The 23674-nt window shown below is 36.9% G+C and overlaps 1 protein-coding gene and 1 pseudogene across 3 annotated transcripts in view; one reads left to right on the forward strand and one right to left on the reverse strand.

Annotated features, from left to right (window-relative positions):
* FCHSD2 (FCH and double SH3 domains 2) overlaps nucleotides 1–23674 on the forward strand; it is a 274562-nt gene that overhangs the window by 39699 nt on the left and 211189 nt on the right. For all 3 annotated transcript variants that reach the window (XM_003780920.2, XM_023509932.1, XM_023509945.1), the window contains exon 3: nucleotides 5732–5777. In XM_003780920.2, the coding sequence (XP_003780968.1) occupies nucleotides 5732–5777 (46 nt within the window). The remainder of the gene's footprint in view (nucleotides 1–5731; nucleotides 5778–23674) is intronic.
* Nucleotides 22807–23282, reverse strand: LOC100940645 (annotated as a pseudogene).

Below are 23674 nucleotides of genomic sequence, written 5' to 3' on the forward strand. Positions count from 1 at the left end.
GAGACAGAGTCTCACTTTGTCACCCTTGGTAGAGTGCTGTGGCTTCATAGTTCACAGCAACCTCAAACTCTTGAGTTCAAGTGATCCTCTTGCCTCAACCTTCCCAAGTAGCTGGGACTACAGGCACCTGCCACAATGCCCAGCTATTTTTTTTAAGAGACAGGAGTCATGCTCTTTGTCAGGCTGGTCTCGAACTCATGCTCAGGCAATGCACCCACCTTGGTCGCCCAGAGTGCTGGGATTACAGGTGTAAGCCACTGCACCCAGCCTAGCCTGAGTCAATTTTTGTAAGTGGTGAGAGGTGTGGGTCAGTTAAAGTCTTCTACATGTGGCCTACCCATTCTCTGACTGAAAAACATTGAGGAAATTCACCACAACAAGACCAGCTCTGCGGAAAGTATTCAGACCCATTTTATGCACTAGACATTAAAATGGACCACCAGCAAAGTAAAGACATCCAGAAACTAAAGGGCAAAGTCTAGTTTCCACAAAGAGAGAAGTGATAAAACTAAGCAACTGACTTCCACAAAATGAGATGAACAGAACTCTGCCATACTTATCAATTCTCTCAATAAATGTAAATGGATTTAATTCCCTATTGAAGAGGCACAGGCTGGCTGACTAGATAAAAAGGCACAAGCCTAGTATATGCCGTCTTCAGGAAACACATTTAACCACCAAAGGCAAAACAAAACTAAGGGTGAAGGGTTAGAAAACAATATTTCAGGCAAATTAAAATCAGAAAAAAGGAATAATCATCTTATTTATAGATTCCCTGGGCTTGAAATCAACAAAAGTAAAGAAAAACAAAGATGGACACTATATGCTGGTCAAGGGAACAATACAAGTGGAAGAAATTTCAATCCTAGATATCTGTGTGTTCAACTTAAATGCTTCAAGATTTATAAAATGAACCCTAACTGATCTGAACCTAATGATATCCTGCAACATCATAGTAACTGGTGACTTCAACACCCCTCAACTGAACGAGGCAGATCCTTCAAGCAGAAGCTAAACAAAGAAGCAATGGATTTAAACATCACTTTAGAACAAATAGGCTTAGTAGACATATATAGAACATTCTATCCTAATAAATCTGAGTGTACATTCTTTTCAGCCCATGCATCATTCTCCAAAATTGATTATATCTTAGGGCACAAATCAAGTCTCAACAAATTTAAAAGAATAGGAATTATACCTTATATCTTTTTGGACCATCATGGAATAAAAATAAAGCTCAACTCCAACAAAAATATTCACCCCATAAAAAGTCATGGAACTAAACAACCTTATGCTGAATATCAGCTGGGTCAAGGAGGAAATAAAGAAGGAAATGATTAGATTTCTCAAACAAAACAGCAATGAAGCCACAAGCTATTAAAACCTGTGGGATACTGCAAAGGCAGTCCTAAGAGAGAAGTTTATCACATTAAATGCCCACATTGAAAAAAAAATAAAAACCAGAAAGAGCACACAACAACAACTTAATGAACCATCTCAAGGAACTAGAATCCAATTGCAAACCTAACAGAAGAAAAGAAATAACCAAAATTAGATGAGAATTAAATGAAATTAAGATCAGCAGAACAAAAAGTTGATTCTTTGAAAAGATTAATAAAATCAATAAACTTTTGGGCAGATTAACTTCAAACAGATAAGAAAGATAAGATCTCTAATAACCTCAATCAGGAATGCAAAAGGGTAAATAATGACAGATACCACAGAGAGATACAAAAAAAAAATCATTACTGATTACTATAGAAAACTCTTAAGCCCAGAAATTTGAAAATGTGGAGGAAATGGACCAATACCTGGAATCATACAACCTCTCTAAACTCAACTAGAAAGAATAGAACATTTGAACAGACTGATATCAAGCATCAAAATTGCAACAATAATAAAAAAGCTTCCAGCAAAGAAAAGTCCTGGACCAGATGGGTTTATGGCATAATTCTATCAAACCTTCAAAGATGAGCTCATCCCTATGTTGCAGAATCTGTTCCAAAACATTGAGAAGGCGGGTTCTTCAACTCCTTCTATAAGGAACTAGCACCCTGATATCGAAACATGAAAAATATCCAACCACAGAAGAAAACGGCAGACCATTATCATTAATGAATATCAATGCAAAAATAGTCATTAAAATCCTAGCAAACAGAATACAACTACACATTTAAAAAATTGTACATCATAATCAGGGGGGCTTTATTCCAGGGTTGCAAGATTAATTCAGCATATGTAAATCCACAAATGTAATTCACCACATAAATAGAAGGAAAAACAAGGTCCATATGATCCTTTCAATGGATGCAGAAAAGGCGTTGACAACATTCAGCATCCTTTTCTGACAAGAACACTTAAGAAAATAGGAATAGATAGGATGTTTATGAAACTGATAGAAGCCATCTACAACAAACCCATAGCCAATATCAGATTGAATTAAGTAAAACTGAAAGCATTTTCACTTATAACTGGAACCAGACAAGGTTGTCCATTATTGCCACTACTATTAAACATAGTGCTGGAAGTTCTAGTCATTGTTAATCAGGCCAAAAAAAAAAAAAAAAAAAAAAATCAAGGGTGTCTAGATAGAGACAGAGGAAATCAAACTCTTTTGCTGATGATATGGTCATATACTTAGAAAACCCCAGGAACTCAATCACAAGGTTCCTGGAAGTGATCACAAACACAGTAATGTCCAGGGATATAAAATCTATGTTCACAAATCAGTAGCCTTCATATACATCGATAATAGTCAAGCTGAGACCCAAATCAAGGACACAATACCCTTTATAGTAGCTTCAAAGAAAATGAAATACCTGGGAATATACCTAACAAAGGGTGTGAAGGATCTATGAGGATTGTAATAAGACTGTGAAACTCTGATGATGTTAACACATGGAAGAACATACCATGCTCATAAGCTGGGAATAATTAACACTGTAAAAATGTCTATGCTATCCAAAGCATAAATATATTACATTAAGTCTATAGATCCCCATTAAATCACCAACATCATATTTTGAAGAACTTGAAAAAATAGTATTTTGTTTCAAATGGAACCAAAAAATATCCCCAAATGAATTGCATTGGCTATTTTTTTTTCTGGTTCCATATAAAATGAATTCTGAGAAACAAAAACAAATCTGGAGGCATAACATTACCAGACTTCAAGTCAGACTACAAGCCTATAGTTATCAAAAGAGCATGTTGCTAACATAAAAATGAGAAGTAGATCTACTGAATAGGAAGAGAACCTAGAGATGAAACCAAGCACATATTGCCGTCTGATATTTGATAAACCAAGCAAAAGCATACACTGGGAAAAGAATCCCTATTTACTAAAATCTTTGTTTTTTTGTGTAAGTGTTTATGGCTATAAAATTTTCCCTCAGCACTGTTTTTCATATTTACATTTTGCTTCAGTTTTCTTAACCTTTACCAATTTTTTCTTTAATACTTTGAGAATCTTTAAGACCATTGTTTTAAAGTCTTTGTCTAGTAGATATACTATCATGTCTTTTTCAGGATCAGTTTGTGTTGGTTTATCTTCCTTTGGGGCATGCTTGTTTCTTTGCATGCCTTGTGGTTGTATTGAAAGCTGGACATTTGAATATCATAATGTGGTAATTCTGCAGATCAGAGTTTCCTCTTTGCCCAGCGTTTGCTGGCTTTTTCAAAAATAAGTTAAAATGTTAATTGGTTTAGGTGGTTTGTACTGACACCAATGTTAATATTAGGCCTTCTGAGGGCTTTTCTGAACCTGCACCCTCCCCTAGACATGCATGGTAACTTATTTCTCCTGAAAATGTAGTTGCTTTTGAATGTCCTTGTGGCTCATGCCAATAATCTCAGTACCCTAGGAGGCAGAGGTGGAGTGATTGATAGTTGCTAGGCATGTTGGTGCATTCCTGTAAGTCTCAGCTACTTGAGAGGCTGTGGTGGGAGGATCCTTTGAGCCCAGGAGTTCAAGGCTGCAGTGAGTCATGATTGTGCCACTGACACACAGCTTAGGTGATATCCTATAACTTAAATAAGAAAAGGGGAGGGGAGAGAGATAGAAATGAGGAAGAAGAGAAAGGTACCAGCTCTTTCCTTTTAAGTCCCCTGGAAGTCACTTCAGCCAGAGAGAGTAGGAATTGCATCAGTGTGAGGGAGATTTAACAGTAACAGTCACTCTCCTCTTTGTCTGTACCTCTGTGATCAGAAGGAGCAATCTATGAACAGAGTACAGATCTCTAGTATTTTAAGGACAGAGTCCTTTTTGCCCACTGTAGTTTTGGTAACTGTTTGAAAGCTGCTTCAGGTACATAGCATGTCGCCTGCTATGATCTCAGGGGTTGGAGCTGGTGGCTGCTACTGTGCTAAGAGCCAAAATTGTCCAGAATTAACTACAATTTATCATCTAAACCTTTCCCTGGAAGTAGCAAGCCTTAAATTGACTCCAGAATTCCAAAGTGGTTAGATGACATAGATTCTGCCAGTGTCATTGTTGTCTAGGTGGAGATTTCTGGTGCTTCCTAATCCACCATCTTCACAGAATCCTTTCCCCTTGCTTAATCTTGAATCCACTGAAGGCATTTAGTTATATAGAGCCTCAGTTATTATTACTGTTCTTTTAAAGCACCCCTAAATAAATGTGAATCTTTAGGCTTAATGTAACACTTTTTCCTTTTGTTATTTTTATATTAAGTTAGTTATTCACTCAAAACAAATGTAGTAAGATCTTGAATAGTTATATATTTTGTGAAAAAAATCAACATATTGCTAAATTGAAATAATTTTTAGAGTGGGCATTTTGACTTCTTGCCTTTTTTTCTACTTCAGCCCTTTTCCTTTCTTTCTTTCTTTCTTTTTTCTTCACACTTCCCCTATATCTGTCTTGGTACAGTTTTAAGAGCACAGATCTCTGGCATATAACAGAAAAGTCTTTTAAACTCAGCATACTGAGAGTAAATAGTCACATTACCATTTCATTAACTCTACAATGCCTATGTTTGTAAGGGGCACTGTCATTTTATGTACCATGAAGATAGAAGAAAATACTTCCAACCATAATTAAAAGTTGCATCCCAGTATCATACATGTTAATGTAGGAAAAGTATGTATTGTAAAATCTGTGAAATAGAAAATATACTCCCTTCATATTACAGTTTATAGTAGCCTTGTAATTTGTTTTGTAAGTCTTGTAAAAACTGGAGTAAAGGAAATGATTTGACCATTTTTTATATTCAGAAGCTGATCAAAATTTGATTTTCACCTTGTTTTCTTCAGTGCCTTCTATGTAGGTTGTTCAGTTTAGTAAGCATTTTTAGTGCCTACGATGTAGTGGTTATTCTTATAATAGTGGCCATCGTTTATATAGGTTTAACTGTGTTCTAGATACTACTTTGAGTGCTTTATGCATTTTGAATAACTATATTTTATAATATCCTTATGAGGTGAATGCTGTTTTTATCCCCATTTTATGAAGGAGGAAACTGAAGCACAGAGAAGTCAAATGACTTGGCCAAGGTTGTGTAGCTAGTAAATGGTGTAGCTGGGGTTTGAATGTAGATCCTCTGACAGCAGAGACCATTCTGTTAGCAGTATTTTTAAACACATAAAGATGGATAAAATATCGTTCTTTCTCTCACACATCTTACTAGACAGTATTTGAAGATGTATTGATAAAATTACATTCAGTTATTAAGTTATACTTTTGGTAATCAATTTTTATTTGTATTTTTAGGACATTCAGTCAGAAGAAGGCTGCTATTGAAAGAGAATATGCACAGGTAAGCTTGGAATTGGAGGCCTTATTTAGGTATACTTCTTTTCCTTAGCTTATTTTGACCTTGTTGACAGAGAGTAGTATATTTTCAGTGGATGGTATGGAGCTATTTCTAAGGAAATTTTTTTTTTGGGGGACAGAGTCTCACTATGTCACCCTCAGTAGAGTGCCGTGACGTCACAGCTCACACAACCTCAAACTCTTGGGCTTAATTGATTCTTTTGCCTTAGCCTCCCAAGTAGCTGGGACTACAGGTGCCCACCACAACTTCCAGCTATTTTTCAGTTGCAGTTGTCATTGTTGTTAAGCAGGCCCAGGCTGGGCTTGAACCCACCAGCCTCAGTGTATGTAGCCAGCGTCCTACCCACTGAGCTATAGGTATTTCCCAGTCTAAGGAAATTTAAGTATTTCTTTCTTTAAATTTTAAATAGCCCTTTATTTGTATCTTTTTCTTAAATTTTTATTTATTTATTTATTTAAGGATTTTTTTTTAAATTTTTTCAAATGAATATGAGGGTACAATTTTTAGGTTACATTGATCTCACTTCCAGGGTAAAGTTCCATTTGTAGAAGAGCCCCTCACTCAGGGGGCCATTATTTGTATCTTGATGGCTAAATGTACCAAGAAAAAATTATGTCACTATTTCATTTTGTGGTTATATAAGAATCAGTAACTTGGCTCAGTGCCTATGGCTCAAGTGGCTAAGGTGCCAGCCACATACACCTAAGATGGCAGCTTCGAATCCAGTCCAGGCCCGCCAAATAACAATGACAGCTGCAACCAAAAAATAGCCGGGCATTGTGGCAGGCGCCTGTGGTCCCAGCTACTTGGGAGGCTGAGGCAGGAGACTTGCTTGAGCCCAGGAGTTGGAGGTTGCTGTGAGCCGTGATGCCATGACATTCTGCCCAGGGGGTCAACTTGAGGCTCTGTCTCAAAAAAAAGCAAAAAAAAGAATCAATAACTCTTTTTATGCTCTGTCTCAAAAAAAAAGAGGAAAAAAAGAATCAACTCTTTTTATATATATAAAAATAATTTAACATAATTTGGGAATTTTGACCCTTATTTTCAGTATTTATTACTTTCTATATGGGGCAGAATTCTAAAATTGTTACCCCTACCCCCACATTATAAAAGTTGTATTTGTAGTAAAATTTAAAAATACAGGAGGTTGTTAGAAGGAAAAATGAAAATACAGTGAATATTCTACATTGTAACTACTATTTCTGTTGCTATTGTTTTTTTTTTGAGACAAAGTCTCACTATGTTGTCCTCGGTAGAGTGCTGTGGTGTCACAGTTCACAGCAACCTCAAACTCTTGGGCTTAAGCAATTCTCTTGCCTCAGCCTCCTAAGTAGCTGGGACTACAGGCACCTACTGCAGCGCCCGGCTATTTTTTGGTTGCAGTTGCCATTGTTGTTTGGCTGGCCCCGGGCTGGGTTCAAACCCTTCAGCTCTGGTACACGTGGCTGGCGCCCTAGCTGCTTGAGCTAAGGGGCCAAGCCTCTGCTGTTGTTATACTCATTATATATAAGTAATGAGATCTGGGCATAGTTTTCTTTTTGTCTGTGTGCTTTGTCAGTAAAATTTTAGTTTTATTCTAACTTAGTTATAGTTAGATAGCTGTCTTTATTTGATAGTTTTATAAATTATCTATTATTATCTATTCTTTGAAAGCTAGATAGAGCTTATTAATTCAGTCAGTAATGCTTTATATAATGAATAGTATCAGTTTTAAAATTATGTTGAACCCTTTTCTATGCTTGTATAATAAAGGGGGTAATGATACTTAACATTTATTGAATCTTTACTTTGTTCGAGGCTCTTTCCTGAGTATTTTATATATGTTATCTGGTTTGATCCTCTCAATAATCCTATGAAATGGGAATAATTATTATGCCCTTTATAAATACATTTTCATACATGTAAATATGCAATATATATATGTATTTTTAATATTGAGATAAAAGTTTATGATATGCTATTAAAAGTTTAATGCAAAATGAAAACTTTGATGTAGTCTCTGTAAGAAGATTTAAAGTTTTAATCAGGTAAATAGAACATGGTCATGGGTAAAAATGTAAAATAGTACATTATATTGTATGAAAAGTCTTCTCTAATTTCAGTCTCTTTCCTCAGAGAAAAAATTAAAAGTCTATGCCTACTTTGGTTCTCCTGGTGATTATTTCCATATCTTTAAATAATGTGCTTGCAGCTGATTGTTAATTTCATCAAATCTAGACATATTGCATGGTTATTTACAATAAATTAGAAACTTACTAATCTATTTCTTTCTGGCCTACTCTTTCCAATATAATTGTGGCACTATTTTGGTACCTTTGTTAACTTTTCTAACTGAATGTTTCTTTTTTTTTTATCAAATACACATATACACACACACACTTATGTAATATGTATAGGAATGTATATGTGTGTGTGTATGTATAGGAAATTGTATATTATATTATAATACTACAGGAAATTACATTTCACAGAGTAGTCAAATTTACCCTGGAAAAATTTCTTTAAATGTCTGTCAAATGTATTATATCTGGTTTTGTTTATATAATCCTACATAATAATATATGCAAACAATACAAGATATTTAATAATGTATATTTAAAAATTTCATAAGGTAATCAAAATTAAAATGAAATTAAATGCTCCAGTGTGTCTCTCTGCTTGAGACAAGTGAGCACATTTATAGAGAGCCAGTTTGCTGACTGTTCTTGTTATTTGTCTTCAGATTTGCCCTTTGGATGATTTTTCTCAGTTCGTCTGACTCTTAAGTAGTTTTCCAATTAATTTCAAAATTTATTTCCTGAGCATATAGACAAATATATCTCTTATCTTCTTGTTTGGTTGCCTAAACATTACTTTTACTTCTTGTCAATAGTAGAGAAACCCTTAAAACGATTGACATATTCTTTATATAAATTTTGCCCATAAGCACTAATTATTTCAGGCTTATTTGCATTTCCTGTATGAGGATATATCTTCACAGTTTAAGGGTGCGGTCAGAAGGATAGTTGCACTATTTGAATTATCTTTTTCTCTTACTTTCTTTGCTTTAGTGTAGAACTGAAATTTTGGGAGTTAAATTTTTAGAAATTAAAATATAGCATATATAGTAAGATGTACAAATCTTGAGTATACTGTTTGATAAATGTTTGTGAACAGTCATGTAACTACTATCCAGATTAAGATACAGAACATTATGATGGCCCCAGAAGAAGTCAATAAATACTTTACTTTTCAATGGTAACCAATATGCTTTTATCAGAATTGTTGTTATTTTTGGATATCTGATGCTTTTTGAACCTAAATGGTATCATGGAATTTGTACTCTTCTGTGTCTGATTTCTTTCATTCAGTATTAAGTTTTTAACCTTCATGTGTTAACTGCATGTAGGAGAGTAGTTCATTCATCTTTGCTTTATTATATCAACTGAATGAATATATAACAATTTGTTTTCCCAGTGTACTGATGATGAAAATTTGAGTTGTTTCCAGTTTTATATGATTTTGACTATTGCTTCTCAGCAGACATTTTATACATGTCTTTTGGTGGACATATGTACATATTTATATTTGTTAGACACCTGGAAATAGAACTACATGTTGTACTTTAGTAGATACAGTCAAATGCTTTCCCCAAGTTACTCTACCAGTTTACACTCTTAGCGGTAATGCGTGAGAGTATCAGTTGTACCATATGTTTGCCAACATTTGGTATTCTCTAAAATTAAAAAGATTGACATTTTGATGAGTGTATAGTAGTACCTCATTTTCTTTTTAATAAGCTTTTAAAGAACTGACATATACAGAGAAGTGTGAAGGTCATACTGAAGACCTCCATGAATACTCCTATAGCTCCATGAATTTTCTTTTTTTTTTTTTTTTTTTTTTTGAGACGGAGCCTCAAGCTATCTCCCTGGGTAGAGTGCCATGGCATCACGCTCACAGCAACCTCCAACTCCTGGGCTCAAGCAAATCTCCTGCCTCAGCCACCCAAGTAGCTGGGACTACAGGCGCCCGCCACAGCGCCTGGCCATTTTTTGGTTGCATCCATCATTGTTGTTTGGCGGGCCTGGGCTGGGGACTCAAACCCGCCACCTTAGGTGTATGTGGCTGCACCTTAGCCACTTGAGCCACAGGCGCTGAGCCAGCTCCATGAATTTTCAAAGTGAACATACTCACATAGCTAGTGAGGCAAAGAAACAGAACATTAACAATGTCCCTCCTCATGCAAGGAGATTTATTGTGATGTAATTGATATGCAACAAACTGTACTGTTTACAATTTGATAAGCTTTAACAAATGTATATACCTGTGAATCCATCACCATGCATCATCGTCAAGATAATGAACACAGGGATAAGCCCCCAAAGTTTTCTTGTGTCTCATTATAATCTCTCTGTCCCACCTACCTCTTCTTGATTCTTTTTCTTCATCATCACTGATTACCTGTCACTATATATTTGTTTGCATTTTCTAGAATTTTAACTTAGTAAACAGAATCATACACTGTGCAGTATCTTTTGTCTGGTTTCTTTCATTTAGCATAATTATTTTTATTCTAATTTATGTTGTGTTTATCAATATTTCATTTCTTTTTTATTGCTGTTTAGTATTCCGTTGTATGGATATACCACAATTTGTCCATTTACCTGTTGATGAACATTTGAATTACATCTGTTTTTTGGATATTATAAATAAAGCTGCTATAAGTATTTGTGCGTGAACAAATGGTTTCATTTCTCTTGGGTTAATGGAGTGGAACAGCTGAGTCATTTTTAACTTTTTAAGTAACTATCAAGCAGTTTTCCATTTCATATTCCTTCTAGAAGTATAAGATAGTTTCAGTTACTCCACATCCACCCCAACAATAGATAAAGTCTTTTTAATTTTAAGTAGTATAATAAATGTGTAGTGGTATTTATTGTGGTTTAGTTTGTATTTATTTAATGTCTAATGATGTCAGACATCATTTCCATGTGTTTATCTCCATCCATATGCATTCTGTGGTGAGATGTTTTTTCAGATATTTTGTTAAATTTTTAAAAAATTGAGTGGTTTATTTTCCTATTGATTTCTGAAAAACTTATTATGAAAGTTTTCAAATATGTGTTAAATAGAAGAAATTACTACAATGAACTATCAGTTCTCTTCTAGTTCTCCTGATACTAATGCATTACCAAGTTTTTTTGTTTTTTTTTTTTTAATCTTTGAGACAGTCTCATTCTGTTGCCCTGGGTAGAGTGTCTTAACATCGTAGCTCTCTTCAACCTAAAACCCTTGGGCTCAAGTGATCCTCTTGCCACAGCTGCCCACTGTGGTGCCTGCCACAACACCCAGTTAGTTTTTCTATTTTTAGTAGAAATGGGTTCTAGCTCTTGTTCATGCTGGTCTCAAAGTCCTGAGCTAAAGCATCCATCCACTTCAGCCTCCCAGAGTGTTAGGATTCTAGGGGTGAGCCACTGCTCCTGGTTTACCAAGTTGTTTTATTTACATTTTTCTATCTGATACCCCTTGCTGGTTACTTTTTAAAAATACCTTTATAGAGCATAATTTATGTGTCATTAGCAATTTGTCTATTTTTAAGTATGTAAGTAGGTGATTTTTAGTAAATTTATAGAGCAATGCCACCATTAACATAATCCAGTTTTATTTTTTATTATTTTATTTTATTATTGTTATTTTTAGACAGATTCTCACTTTGTAGCCCTCAGTTGAGTGCCATAGTGTCATAGCTCACAGCAACCTCAAACTCCTGGGGTCAAGCAATTCTCTTGCCTTAGCCTCCCGAGGAGCTGAGACTATAGGTGCTTGCCATAGTGCCCAGCTATTTTTAGAGATGGGGGTCTCACTCTTGCTCTAGCTCAGCGGTTCTCAACCTGTGGGTCGTGACCCACAGGAACTGTATTAAAGGGCTGCGGCATTAGGAAGGTTGAGAACCACTGCTCTAGCTGGTCTTGAACCTGTGAGCTTAGGCAATCCATCCGAGTTGGCCTCCCAGAGTGCTGGGATTGCAGGCGTGAGCCACCGCACCTGGCTTACAATCCAGTTTTAGAGTATTGCCATCATCCTAGTTTATTTCCTATGCCTGTTTGAAGTCAATCTGTACTTTTATCCTGCTGGAAGCAACTATCAGCTTTATGTCTCTATAAATTTGGTTTTTCTGGGCATGTCATACAAATGTAAGCATACATTCTGTAGTCTTTCTTGTCAGTCTTTTTTTCACTTAGCAGATACTTTTGAGGTTTGCACATTCTTTGGGAGGTGGGGATAGAGTCTCATTCTGTTGTCCTGGGTAGAGTGCAGTGGTGTCATTGTAGCTCACTGCAACCTCAAGACTCCTGAGCTCAAGCAATCCTCCTTCCTCAGGCACCATAGTAGCTAGGACTACAGATGTGTGCCATTGTACCTGGCTTGTTTTTTTATTTTTAGTAGAGATGGGTTCTTGCTTTTGCTCAGGATGGTCTCGAACCCCTGAGCTCAAACAATCCTCCTGTCTCAGCTTCCCAGAGTGCTGGCTCACATCTATAATGCTACCACACCTGGCCAGGTTTGTACATGTTTTATCATGCATGCATGAGTAATTCATTCCTTTTGATTGGTGAGTAAATAGTATTTCATGGTATTATAGTATATTTTGTTTATTTATTCACTAACTGATGGACTTTTGGATTGTGTCATGTTTTGGCTATTACTGATATGTGTAATTCTGCTGTAGACATTCATAGTCTAGGCTTTATTTAGATATATGTTTTCATATTTCTTGAGTAAGTATAATACCTAGAAGTGGAATTTCTATGTCATTTGGTAAGTTTATGTTTAACTTTTCAACAAATGGCTGAACTGTTTTCCAAATTGACTCTATCATTTTGCATTCTTACCAGCAATGTATATGAAGGTTCTAGTTCCAGTAATGTCCTACCCAGTACTTGCCATTGCCTGTCTTCTCTGATTATAACCATTATAGTGGCTATAATAATTATGAATGGTACCACCAAACATTTTCATATGTGTTTTTTGGTGACTGTATGGATGTGTTTTATTGTGGATATACTAAGGAATGGACTTGCTAAATCATAGATTATGTGTTGTTTAGCTTTAGAAATGGTTTTCTAAAGTGATTATTTAATATATAATCCTGTGAGCAGTGAATAAGATTTGTAATTACTTTAAGTCCTCACCAGCGCTTGATTTTTAGCTTTTCTGGCGAGAATAAGATGGTAAAGAATTGAGGATGTGATTTATATTTTCCTGGTGGCTAATGAAGTTGAGAAACTTTTCATATCTTTATTGGGCATTTAAAGATTTTCTGTTATAAAGTCCTTGTTAAAGTCTCTTGTTGGCCTTTTTCTTCTTGCTTTATAGTACTTTATATATTCTGGATTTGATTCCTTTGTTCGATATATGTATTGAAGAAATTTTGCAATCTGGTGCAGAAATGTCATGTTTGGTGGCTTGACTTTTTATCTGTTCGTGGTTTCTCTTAATGAAATTGAATTCTTAATTTTAATGAAATATAGTTTATTTTCTTCTATAGTCAGTGTTCTTTTATGTCCTATTTAAGAGTTTATTGCTATCGTAGGTCTACCATGAGGTATGTTATGCAGTGTTCTAGAATTCTTATTGTTTAATATTTCACATTTAGTTCTTTGTTCTATTTTGTTTTTGTTTTTGTTTTTTTTGTAGTTTTTGGCCGGGGCTGGGTTTGAACCTGCCACCTCTAGTATATCGGGCTGGTGCCCTACTCCTTGAGCCATAGGCACTGCCCACTGAAGTAAACTTTTATATGTGGTATTGGACTGGGGTCAGGATTTCATTTTCTATATGGATGCATCATATATTGAAAAGTCTAGGCGCGGCGCCTGTGGCTCAAGTGGCTAAGGCACCAGCCACATACACCTAAGGTGGAGGGTTCGAATCCCCAGCCCGGGCCCACCAAACAACAATGATGGCTGCAACAAAAAAAAAAAAAAAAAATGGCCAGGCGTTGTGGCGCGGCGCCTGTAGTCCCAGCTACTTGGGAGGCTGAGGCAGGAGACTTGCTTGAGCCCAAGAGTTGGAGGTTGCTGTGAGCATGATGCCATGGTACTCTACCCAGGGGAATAGCTTGAGGCTCCGTCTCAAAAAAAAAAAAGAAAAAAAAAGAAAAGTCTATACCAATTCCTGCATGCCCATCCTATTTTGAAGTGATATTTTATGGCATATTAGGTGACTGTATATATGTAAGTCCGTTATTGGAATTCCAGTGTTCTAGGTTTGTAAATATTTTGCCAGTATGACACTGTTTTGATTACTTGGCTTTATAACAGTAAGAACCTTTACTGTTCTCGACCCTTTATATTTTTATATACATCTTACAATCAGTTTGTTAACTTCCCCAATATGCTGCTTGAGATTATTTTATTTTTTTTTTTTTAGAGATAGGATTTTGCTCTGTCACCCAGACTGGAGTACAGTGGTGTGATCACACCTTATTGCAGCCTGGAACTTTGGTTTCAAGCAATCCTTCTGCCTTAGCCTCCCAAGTAAGTAGGACTACAGGCTTGTACCTTCAAACTCAGCTAATTTTTAAAATTTTTTTGTAGAGGTGAGGAGTCTTGCTGTTTTGTCCAGGCTGGTCTCGAACTCCTGACCTCAAGCAGTCCTCCTACCTTGGCCTTTCAATGTGCTGGCATTACAGGCACGATCCACTATTCCTTTATACCAGATTTTTCACTGTTTTTAAAAGTCTTTTAAAATACAATCATAATTCATTTTAAAATAGAAATCCATATAGTTGGACCAACTATGGACATTTTTGTTATAATTAAAGTTATCTAAAACTACATCTATAACAAGAATTAAGAACAGTTATCACTTTAAGCCATGAGAGATTTTTACAAATTAAATTTTCCATTTTGTTAATCAGCTTTGGATTTTGTAATGTTTCTACTTAATTGAATTGAAATATGAAGAAAAGTTTTTGTCTAATGACTTGTTTTGGTCTAACTTTTATTTAGGAAAACCAAATTTGTAGAAAAAATAATGTACTGAAGAATTATATTCATTTCCTAATTAATAATTCATTAACCAATTATTAATACTTTGCCACATTTACTTTAGCTACACATTAAAAAGTTATATTTTATATTTTAATTTTAATTTTAATATTTCTAGAGATAAGAGTTTCATTCTGTTGGCCATGCCAGACTATGGTGATGTGTCCATAGCTCACTGTACCCTTAAACTCCTGAGTTCAAGTCATCTTCTTGCCTCAGCCTCTCAAGTAGCTGTACACGTTTTTTTGGTGTTGTTTTAGCTAGGCCTCCATAGCCATATTACTACTTCATTTCTACATACTTTACTTTACATCATCTGAGAACAAGAGCATTTTCTAAAATAACTATTATACCTTTCTCACACCCAAGGTAATGAATAATTCATTAGTAGCATATAGTAATATAGTTTATAATATTTAGATTTCTTGATTGATTTCTCAATTTTTTTTTGAGACAGAGTCCCACTTTGTCACCGTTGGTAGAGTGTCATGGTGTCATAGCTCATAGCAGCCTCAAAATCTTGGACTCAAGACATCTTGCCTCAGCCTCCTGAGTAGTTGGGACTATCGGTACCTGTACAATGCCCAGCTAGTTTTAGAGGCAAGGTCTCTTGCTCTTGCTCTTGAGCTCAAGCAGTCCACTTACCTTGGCATCCTAGAGTGCTAGAATTACAGGCATGAGCCACTGCTCTTGGCCTTTTCAAATGTCTTTTATAGCTGTTTTCCCCTTCAAAGATTCGTTAAGGTTTATTATACATTGCATTTGGTGAATATGTCTCTTGACTTTATTAGAATATTTTCATTACCTTTTTTTGTTTTTTCATGACATTGACTTTTTGAAGAATCTGGTCAGTTGTCTAGTAGAATGTTCTGGATTTAGGTTAAATTTTAGTAAGAATATCATATAGGTGATGTTGAGCCTAGTCAGATTTTATGTTTTGTTTTCATGGCTTTGATAGATTACAAAATAACAACACTGATATTGTCTACTTTTCAAACCTGATTGAAGCTATAGGAATGATACTATAGTAATTTCCAAAATTGCCTATCCATTTCGTATATTGTTCTACTCTATCACATTTTACTGGTCCTCTAAAAATATGAAGTTTTGTTATATTAAGGTATTTGGCAGGGTTGGAGTAAAACCAAATATCTAAGAATTAATTTTAATTTTAACTTATATATTTCAGTCTAAACCATTATATATTTTGGGTTTTTTTGAGACAGAGTTTCACTATGTTGTTCTTGATAGAGTGCTGTGCTGTCACAGCTCACAGCAACCTCTAATTCAGGTGTCCTCAAACTATGGCCCATGGGCCACATGCAGCCCACCTAGGACATTTATCCAGCCCACTCGGTGTTTTTGCCGCTGCTGCCTGTCCTGCTTAGCAGCTAACTCGTCCCAGGGCCCATAGTCCGGACCTCCAACAGTCTGAGGGACAGTGAACTGTTTAAAAAGTTTGAGGACCCCTGCGTCTAATTCTTGGGCCTAAGCGATTCTCTTGCCTCAGCCTCCTAAGTAGCTGGGACTACAGGCACCTGCCACAATGCCTGGCAGGTTTTTTTTAAATTGCAGTTGCCATTGTTGTTTTAGCTGGCCTGGGCCAGGTTCGAACCTGCCAGCCTTGATGTATGTGGCTGACGCTGTAACTACTGTGCTACAGGCACCGATCCTAAATCATTATATTTTTTAAATGTAGAAGCCTATGTGTCTTTCACTGTTTTAAAGATTTTAAAGTCAATTGAAAATGAGAGCACTTGCCTTTGGAGAGTATTCTAGTAGTTATATTGAAAATAGTACGTGAAATATCTGTTACCTTAGTATTTAATCATAATGTTTGGTAATTACATTATTACAACTTTTTTTTCAGGAATTTCCATCATTTTGGCTATTTGTCATTAGTACACAACCTAAATAGGCATAACTATTTAAATAAATATATCAAAAAGAAATGGAATTGCAGGGCAGCACCTGTGGCTCAAGGCACCGGCCCCATATACTGGAGGTGGCGGGTTTAAACCCGGCCCTGGCCAAAAACTGCAGAAAAAAAAAATGGAATTGCAATATATATAGGGGATTGGCTTTGAAGTTTTTATTTCCTTTGTTAGTTTTGCATTTTTTTTTTTATTTTACTAATTTATTTTTGAGTCAGAGTCTTACTCAGTTGCCCTGGGGTTGAATTCTATGGCATCATGGCTCACAGCAACCTCAAACTCTTGGGCTCAAGCTATCCTCTATCTTAGCCTCCTGAGTAGCTGGGACTGTTGGTGCCTGCCACGATGCCTGGTTTTTATATTATCAGTAGAGATGGGGTCTTGCTCTTGTTCAAGCTGGTCTCCAACTCCTGAGCTCAGGCTATCCTCCTGCCTCAGTCTCCCAGATAGCTGGAACTACAGGACCTTGCCACTATGCCTGGCTAATTTTCTGTTTTTTTATGGAGATGAGGTCTTGTTATGTTGCCATGCTGGTCTCAAACTCCTGGCCTCAAGTGATCTTTCCACCTCGGCCTGCCAAAATATTTGCATTGTAAGTGTAAGCCACTGTGCTCAGGTAATGTTTTGTTCTTGAGCATGTTTCATTTTTAAGCACTTTGTAATTCTCCAGAAACAACAGATGTATTGGATATTTGTTTCTATAAACAACAAATGAATCTCTGAAAACACAGAAGCTATATAAGTAAGAATCACTGAGCAATGTTAACAATTAGGGAAAAATCTAATCTGGCTTCTGACTACAGTTAGCCGACAACTGAGGTGTTGGTAAAATCATTTGCAGTACTCAAGCTGAAATTGCTACAGGCAAGTTCTGTGTATTAATATATTTCCTGTAGTCTTTGGCAGAAATCTGGTAGTGAGGGAAGGATACAAAAGGTTACTGTAGCTGGAGAGAAGGAGCAGGAAAAGATTGTGGACTTTAAGGGCGGCTCCTTGACTCAGGACAAACACAGAGTAAACATGGACATGCTGGCAAATAACCTGTGGGATCACACTCTGGCCCTTAACATTTTTTACTATTTTAATTCTTTTGAGAAACGTATTTACTTTATGGCCATCAAAATATTTTTTTAAATGGCAAAGAAAAAACATATTTAAGAAGAGTTAGGCATACTATCCAAGAAATGAGTGTTACATATATGAGGTGGGGTTTTTTGGTTTGTTTGGTTTTTTTTTTTTTTTTTTAATTTCATCTGCATAGAAACTTTAAAAACGTAGCTTAATTTAGCTATGAGCAGTTAGCCTTCTGTCTAATGCTCTTAGGAAGAAATGGTGGAGCAAGAGTGAGAACCGGTCAAAACTAGCTGAGTGTGGTGGCCCAGTGCCTGAGTTCTAGCTACTCAAAAGACTGAGGCAAGAGGATCACTTGAGCCCAAGAGTTTGAGGTTGCTGTGAGCTTTGATAACATCTTGGCACTCTCCCTAGGGCGACAGAGAGTCTTTCTCCCCCCCCCCCCCAAAGAGAGTGATAACTATCATGACAGAAAGTGTCTCAGAACAAAATTGTGAAGTTTTATCGGTGTGTGTCTACATTCATGTTTATCCATATTTTGTAAATATTTTAATCTCATTTTATTTTATTTTTCTTTAGCTTGCAACAGTGGTTAGAAATGCATGTAGATAATATTAAATCAATATATAAACAATTACATGTTCATAAAAACAATAAAACACTAATGTAGTTTCAGTTCGGGTGTAGAGGGAAGTGGGAAGGAGGAGGGTAGAGGACATATGGCAGAAGGAGGGGGGGCATGAGGCGGGATCTCACCTAATGTGTACATTGTGGGGATGTATAACATCCCCCCCAGGAGCTCTTCTACAAATGGAGCTTTACCATGGAAGGGAGAATAATGTAACCTAAAAATTGCACCCTCATATTAATTTGAATAAAAATTTTTTTAAAAAGTTTATCAAGGCAAAAAAAAATAAACAAATGTATATAGAAAGAAGAGCTGTCCAATTTTGTCTCAAAATACTTGGATTTTGGCTGGGTGTGGTGGCTCACTCCTGTAATCCCTGCACTCTGGGAGGCTGAGGTGGGTGGATTGTGTGAGCTCACAGATTTGAGACCAGCCTGAGCAAGCATGAGACCCTGTCTCTACTAAAAATAGAAAAACTGAGGCAAGAGGATCGCTTGAGCCCATGAATTGGAAGTTGCTGTGGACTGTGACTGACACCACAGCACTGTACCTAGGGTGACAGCTTTGTGACTCCATTTCAAACAAACAAACAAACAAACAAAAAAGCCCTTGGATTCTTAAGGTTTTAAAAACTACATTAAAAGAAGAAATAGTAGATATAAGTAAATGTTAGTACCTCAGGGGGCACAGATTTGCTAGTAAGTTTTCATCCTTCTGTGACTGTTCTATACCACACCTCTTAAAGGGGTAAGAAGAAATTGTTGCTTATGCTGCTCCATATTCTTTTCCTTCCCGAATCTTCTGTTTCTACTAATGAATTTAGTGGTTAGTCCAGGATAAAACAGGAGTGGATAGAGGAGAAGATTCAAACTAGAGCTGTGATTTTAAGCCTTTTTATGTCAACATGGGCATACTGGTCTGCGTTTGTCTCCACTTATTTATTGTTTGCCTGGTCCTATTAATTGAGTTTGAGTCCCTTACTCTAACTACTGATCAAAAACTTTTGTTTTGGCTGGTCTGAGTGCAGTGATGTTTACAACTAATTGATTACAACCAGTTACAGATTCCTTTGTTCCTTCTCCACTCCCACTGCTTCACTTGACTAGCCTTTAAAAAAAATTAAAAAGAAAAAAAAACTTTTGTTTTTAAACAGTTGTCCTGTCACAACCTCTCTATATAGGTTTCAGTTTATTCTGTGACCTCCAACTTTCTCAGTATCGTGGGTTAAACAACCTACAGTTAGATTGTTCTAAACACTTTACATGCATTAACTCACGTTTTTCCAGTAACCTTTTAGGTATATAATGGTTAATGTTATTACCATTTCACAGACAAGAACATCAGGGAAAATAAAATAACTTGCTCAGATTCTCCTGTCTACTGCTCCCTCTACTTTCTTCCCTTCATGTCACCTAGTTCTGGACACATTTTAAGAGAGACATAGGTAGTATGAACTGCATCTAGAAGATGACTAAGAATCGTAGTGGAGCTGGAAATCATGCCATTTGGGAAAATGGTTGAAGAAACTGTAGATTTTCAATAGCCTACATTATAGATTTCATGTGTATATATGTGAATTAAATATGCCTAATTTTTTGTAACTCTGAAGTGTAAATTGAGGAAGAAGGAGTAGAGAGATCAAAATGACAAAAGAGTATTTAGCTCCAGAATGAGAGGGACGTGTCTTCCAGAAGAATTCAGTTCAGATAATTAGTAGTCCATCTTTTAGTGATGTTGTAGTAGGCATTTATGTAATACATTTTTCCTCCTTAAAAGTTTTCATATAATGTTCTCTGCTGTTTATAGTATTGTAGGCCAAATGAAACGTGTGAAGGCTCTTCCCACCTGAAAGATGCCAGTTTGCAACCTCTGCTTTAATTGTTCTATTTCTGAATCAAATAGAATTATTAGTTTTTGGACTGTGTTATCTTCAGTCTCAGCACAAGTGCTTTTACATAGGTGTACTTAGACTTTGAAGAGTCACAGTTGATTTAACAATCTGTCCAAATTTTGTTGTTGTTGTTGGAGATAGTCTGACTCTGTCATCCTAGGTAGAGTGCTAGCTGTGAGTGTCACAGCTTATAGCAACCTCAAACTCCTGGGCTCAAGTGACCCTCTTAGCTCAGCCTCCCAAATAGCTAGGACTGTAAGAACCTGCCACAATGCCCAGCTAATTTTTCTATTTTTAGTAGAGACAGGATGTTGCTCTTGCTCAGGCTGGTCTCAACCTCCTAAGCACAAGCAATCCACTTGCCTCAGCCTCCTGGATTTCAATCTTTTAAAAATTCAATAACATTTATCAGGTACCTACTTTGTGACTAGCATGATGCTGGGTGCTGGAGATGTCAAGGGACTGAATGGTTGTTTGTGTGTGTGTTTGTGTGTGTGTGGGGGAGGGTGGTATTTAGGAGGTTGGGTTATAGGCTGTTTAGTGTTGGAATGTTATTAAGTAAGGCAGAGTAGTGTGAGGTTAAGCTGAGGTGTAGACAGGAGCTATGTCATTTATAAGGATTATAACAAATAGCCTTGTAAAATAGACTACATTTTTTGTATGAATATTGTGGACATTGTCTACCACATCATTAACAGACTACTCATTATAGGAAGGCCAGTAACATCTTTCTTTACCCTATGCATTTTTCTTAGAATAATAAGATTCTTGTTACTGATAACATCTCCTTTTCGCTTTGGCCATCTGGATATTTAGTTTAAGAGACTAGAGCCTTTATATCTACATTTCTTTTTTCTTCTTCTTCTTCTTTTTTTTTTTTTGTGAGGGGCAAGATAAACGTTATTTATTTTTTAGAACCGTTATTACTTGGAAAATATATCACAGCCTGGAAAAAGAAAATAGATAGGCTATATTATCATTTAAAGTATAGGTTGATAGACAAATGAGATCTTTTTTTTTTTTCTTTAAGAGACAGAATCTCACTTTGTCATCCTCCATAGAGTGCTATGGCATCACAGCTCACAGCAACATCCAACTCTTGGGCTTAGGTGATTCTCAGGCTTAGGTGATTCTCTTGTCTCAGCCTCCAGGGTAGCTGGGACCACAAGCACCCGCCTCGCCTGGCTATTTTTTGTTGCCGTTGGGCTAGGGCTGGGTTTGAACCTGCCACCCTCAGTATATGGGGCCAGTGTCCTACTTACTCACTGAGCCACAGGTGCTGCCTGACAAATGAGGTCTTTATCAAAACTACAGGTGGGAGGGCAGGAACTCTGCTTGTTGAGAAGACCCCAGGCAAAAATGGTAATGGGGCACTGCCCCTCCTTTCCTTTAAGGACGTCACAGCTCGGAGCCCAATTCGCTTACTTTCCCCATGAATTTCCTGTTAGCAGGGGAGTGTGTCTCAATAGGGTCCTGGTAATTCAGGGGCCTATGTAAGCAAAGCTGGGTTTAAGCTTTCATTGCATTCTATGAAAACCATGTTCTTCCAAATCTAGCATTTCACAACTCTCTTGTATTCGGGCAGCGAACAGTTCCTTTTTTACTGTTGGCTTCTCCATACCGGTATTTACCACAATCAAAACCCTATTTCTTTTCAAGGAGAACGTGTTACTGCAACATTGTCATGTCACTGTGCTGCAGACAGCATTAGGGCTTACCAGCTAATAAGCAGGAAGTTCTTCCCAAAATCACTGTGATGTTGCCTCTCATGTTTTTGCATGTTTATCTGCCTGAAAGATGCAATGGGTAACAATTTTAAGAACTGCACATCCATGCCTTTATGGCGAGAAAAGTATATCTCAAGAAAACTTTTCAAAGTTCCTATCCAAACTATTCTCCCTCCCAGCTCCACATCTCAAATCAATTTTGTGCCCTTGTATAAATACTATAAAAGCAAGCAAAATAAAAACCCAGAAACCTTTTTTGCCACTTCTAAATTAGTGACCTCATGAATTTTGTTGTACGGATTATGGAAAACAGTGTGGCGACACTTCTGGTAAACAGGAGGTTAGCAACGAACAGAAATGCTTCCACTTAGACTTTACCAGATCGTAGTCAGGTTAAAGGAAACTGCCAGCTTGCTGGTATCTATGCAGTAAGAATTTGGTACCTTGAAGGGCATTGGCATGGTATAAAGAAGATTCTTACTGCCAGGACAAGCACTTGCCACATACAATATAGGGTCTCAAACACTCTCCTGTACTATGTCTGACAAAAATTTTAGCACCAATTTTTTCCATTTCACTTCAGGTTTGAAACAAAAGAACCAATGTCCAGAGGCAAATGCCTTAAACATATGACATATGCCTTAAACCCATTGCCATTCTTAATTTCTTCATTCATAGATTTTGCTTAAAAGACTAAAATTCCCTTTCCTTTTTAGAATAGACTCTTATCCTTAGCCACAATGGCGTCTGGCAAAGACTTTTATTTCCCAATGAATATGAGAGACTCTTTCATTTTCTTGGTCATAGTTGGGATGAGGTGCATGTGGTCATCAACACACTTAGTCACACAACTGTCCAGCTGCTGCTTCACGTGGAGCTCCCTACTCCCTGCATCTATTGAATCTTTGGCTTTGTCGTTGCAATGCATGGTGCACTGGGCCAGGTGGTCCTGGAACATCTCCAACTCGAGAGTCACCAGAGCCTGAGTTTGAGCCAGAGGCTCATGGCAGCGTTTGATGCCCTGGTATACCTGCTGCATGGACTCCTGACTGTCTTCACAGCAGTTGGCACTGCATCGGAATATGAGGCCCTGCATCTTCCAGATATTCTCTCTCTCCAGACTCTTCACCATAGAGTCCATGGCCTCCTGCACTCACACTTGCTGCACCTCCGCCATGACGACCCCATGCTGCCCTGCGCCGGCACCCACACACTACATTTCTTTCTTTCTCTTTCTCTCTCTCTCTTTCTTTTTTTTTTTTTTGAAAATAGAGTCACATTCTGTTGCCAGGGCTACAATACAGTGTTATCATCATAGCTCACTACAGCCTCAATCTTCTAGGCTTAATTGACCCTCATGCCTCAGCCTTCTGAGTAGCTGGAATATACAGGCATGTGACATCAGACCTGGCTAATTTTTCTGTATTTTGTAGACACAAGATCTTGCTTTTGTTCAGGATGGTCTTGTCTTCAAGTAATCCTCCTAGTTTGACCTCCCAAATTGCTAGGATTATCAGCATGAGCCACTGTGTCTAATCTACAATCTAACTTTCTTTTTTTTTTTTTTTTTTTTTTGAGATAGAGCCTCAAGCTGTC

Source organism: Otolemur garnettii, unplaced genomic scaffold (genome assembly GCF_000181295.1).
Source record: "Otolemur garnettii isolate 467f Iridium unplaced genomic scaffold, OtoGar3 scaffold00001, whole genome shotgun sequence".
Taxonomy (NCBI): domain Eukaryota; kingdom Metazoa; phylum Chordata; class Mammalia; order Primates; family Galagidae; genus Otolemur; species Otolemur garnettii.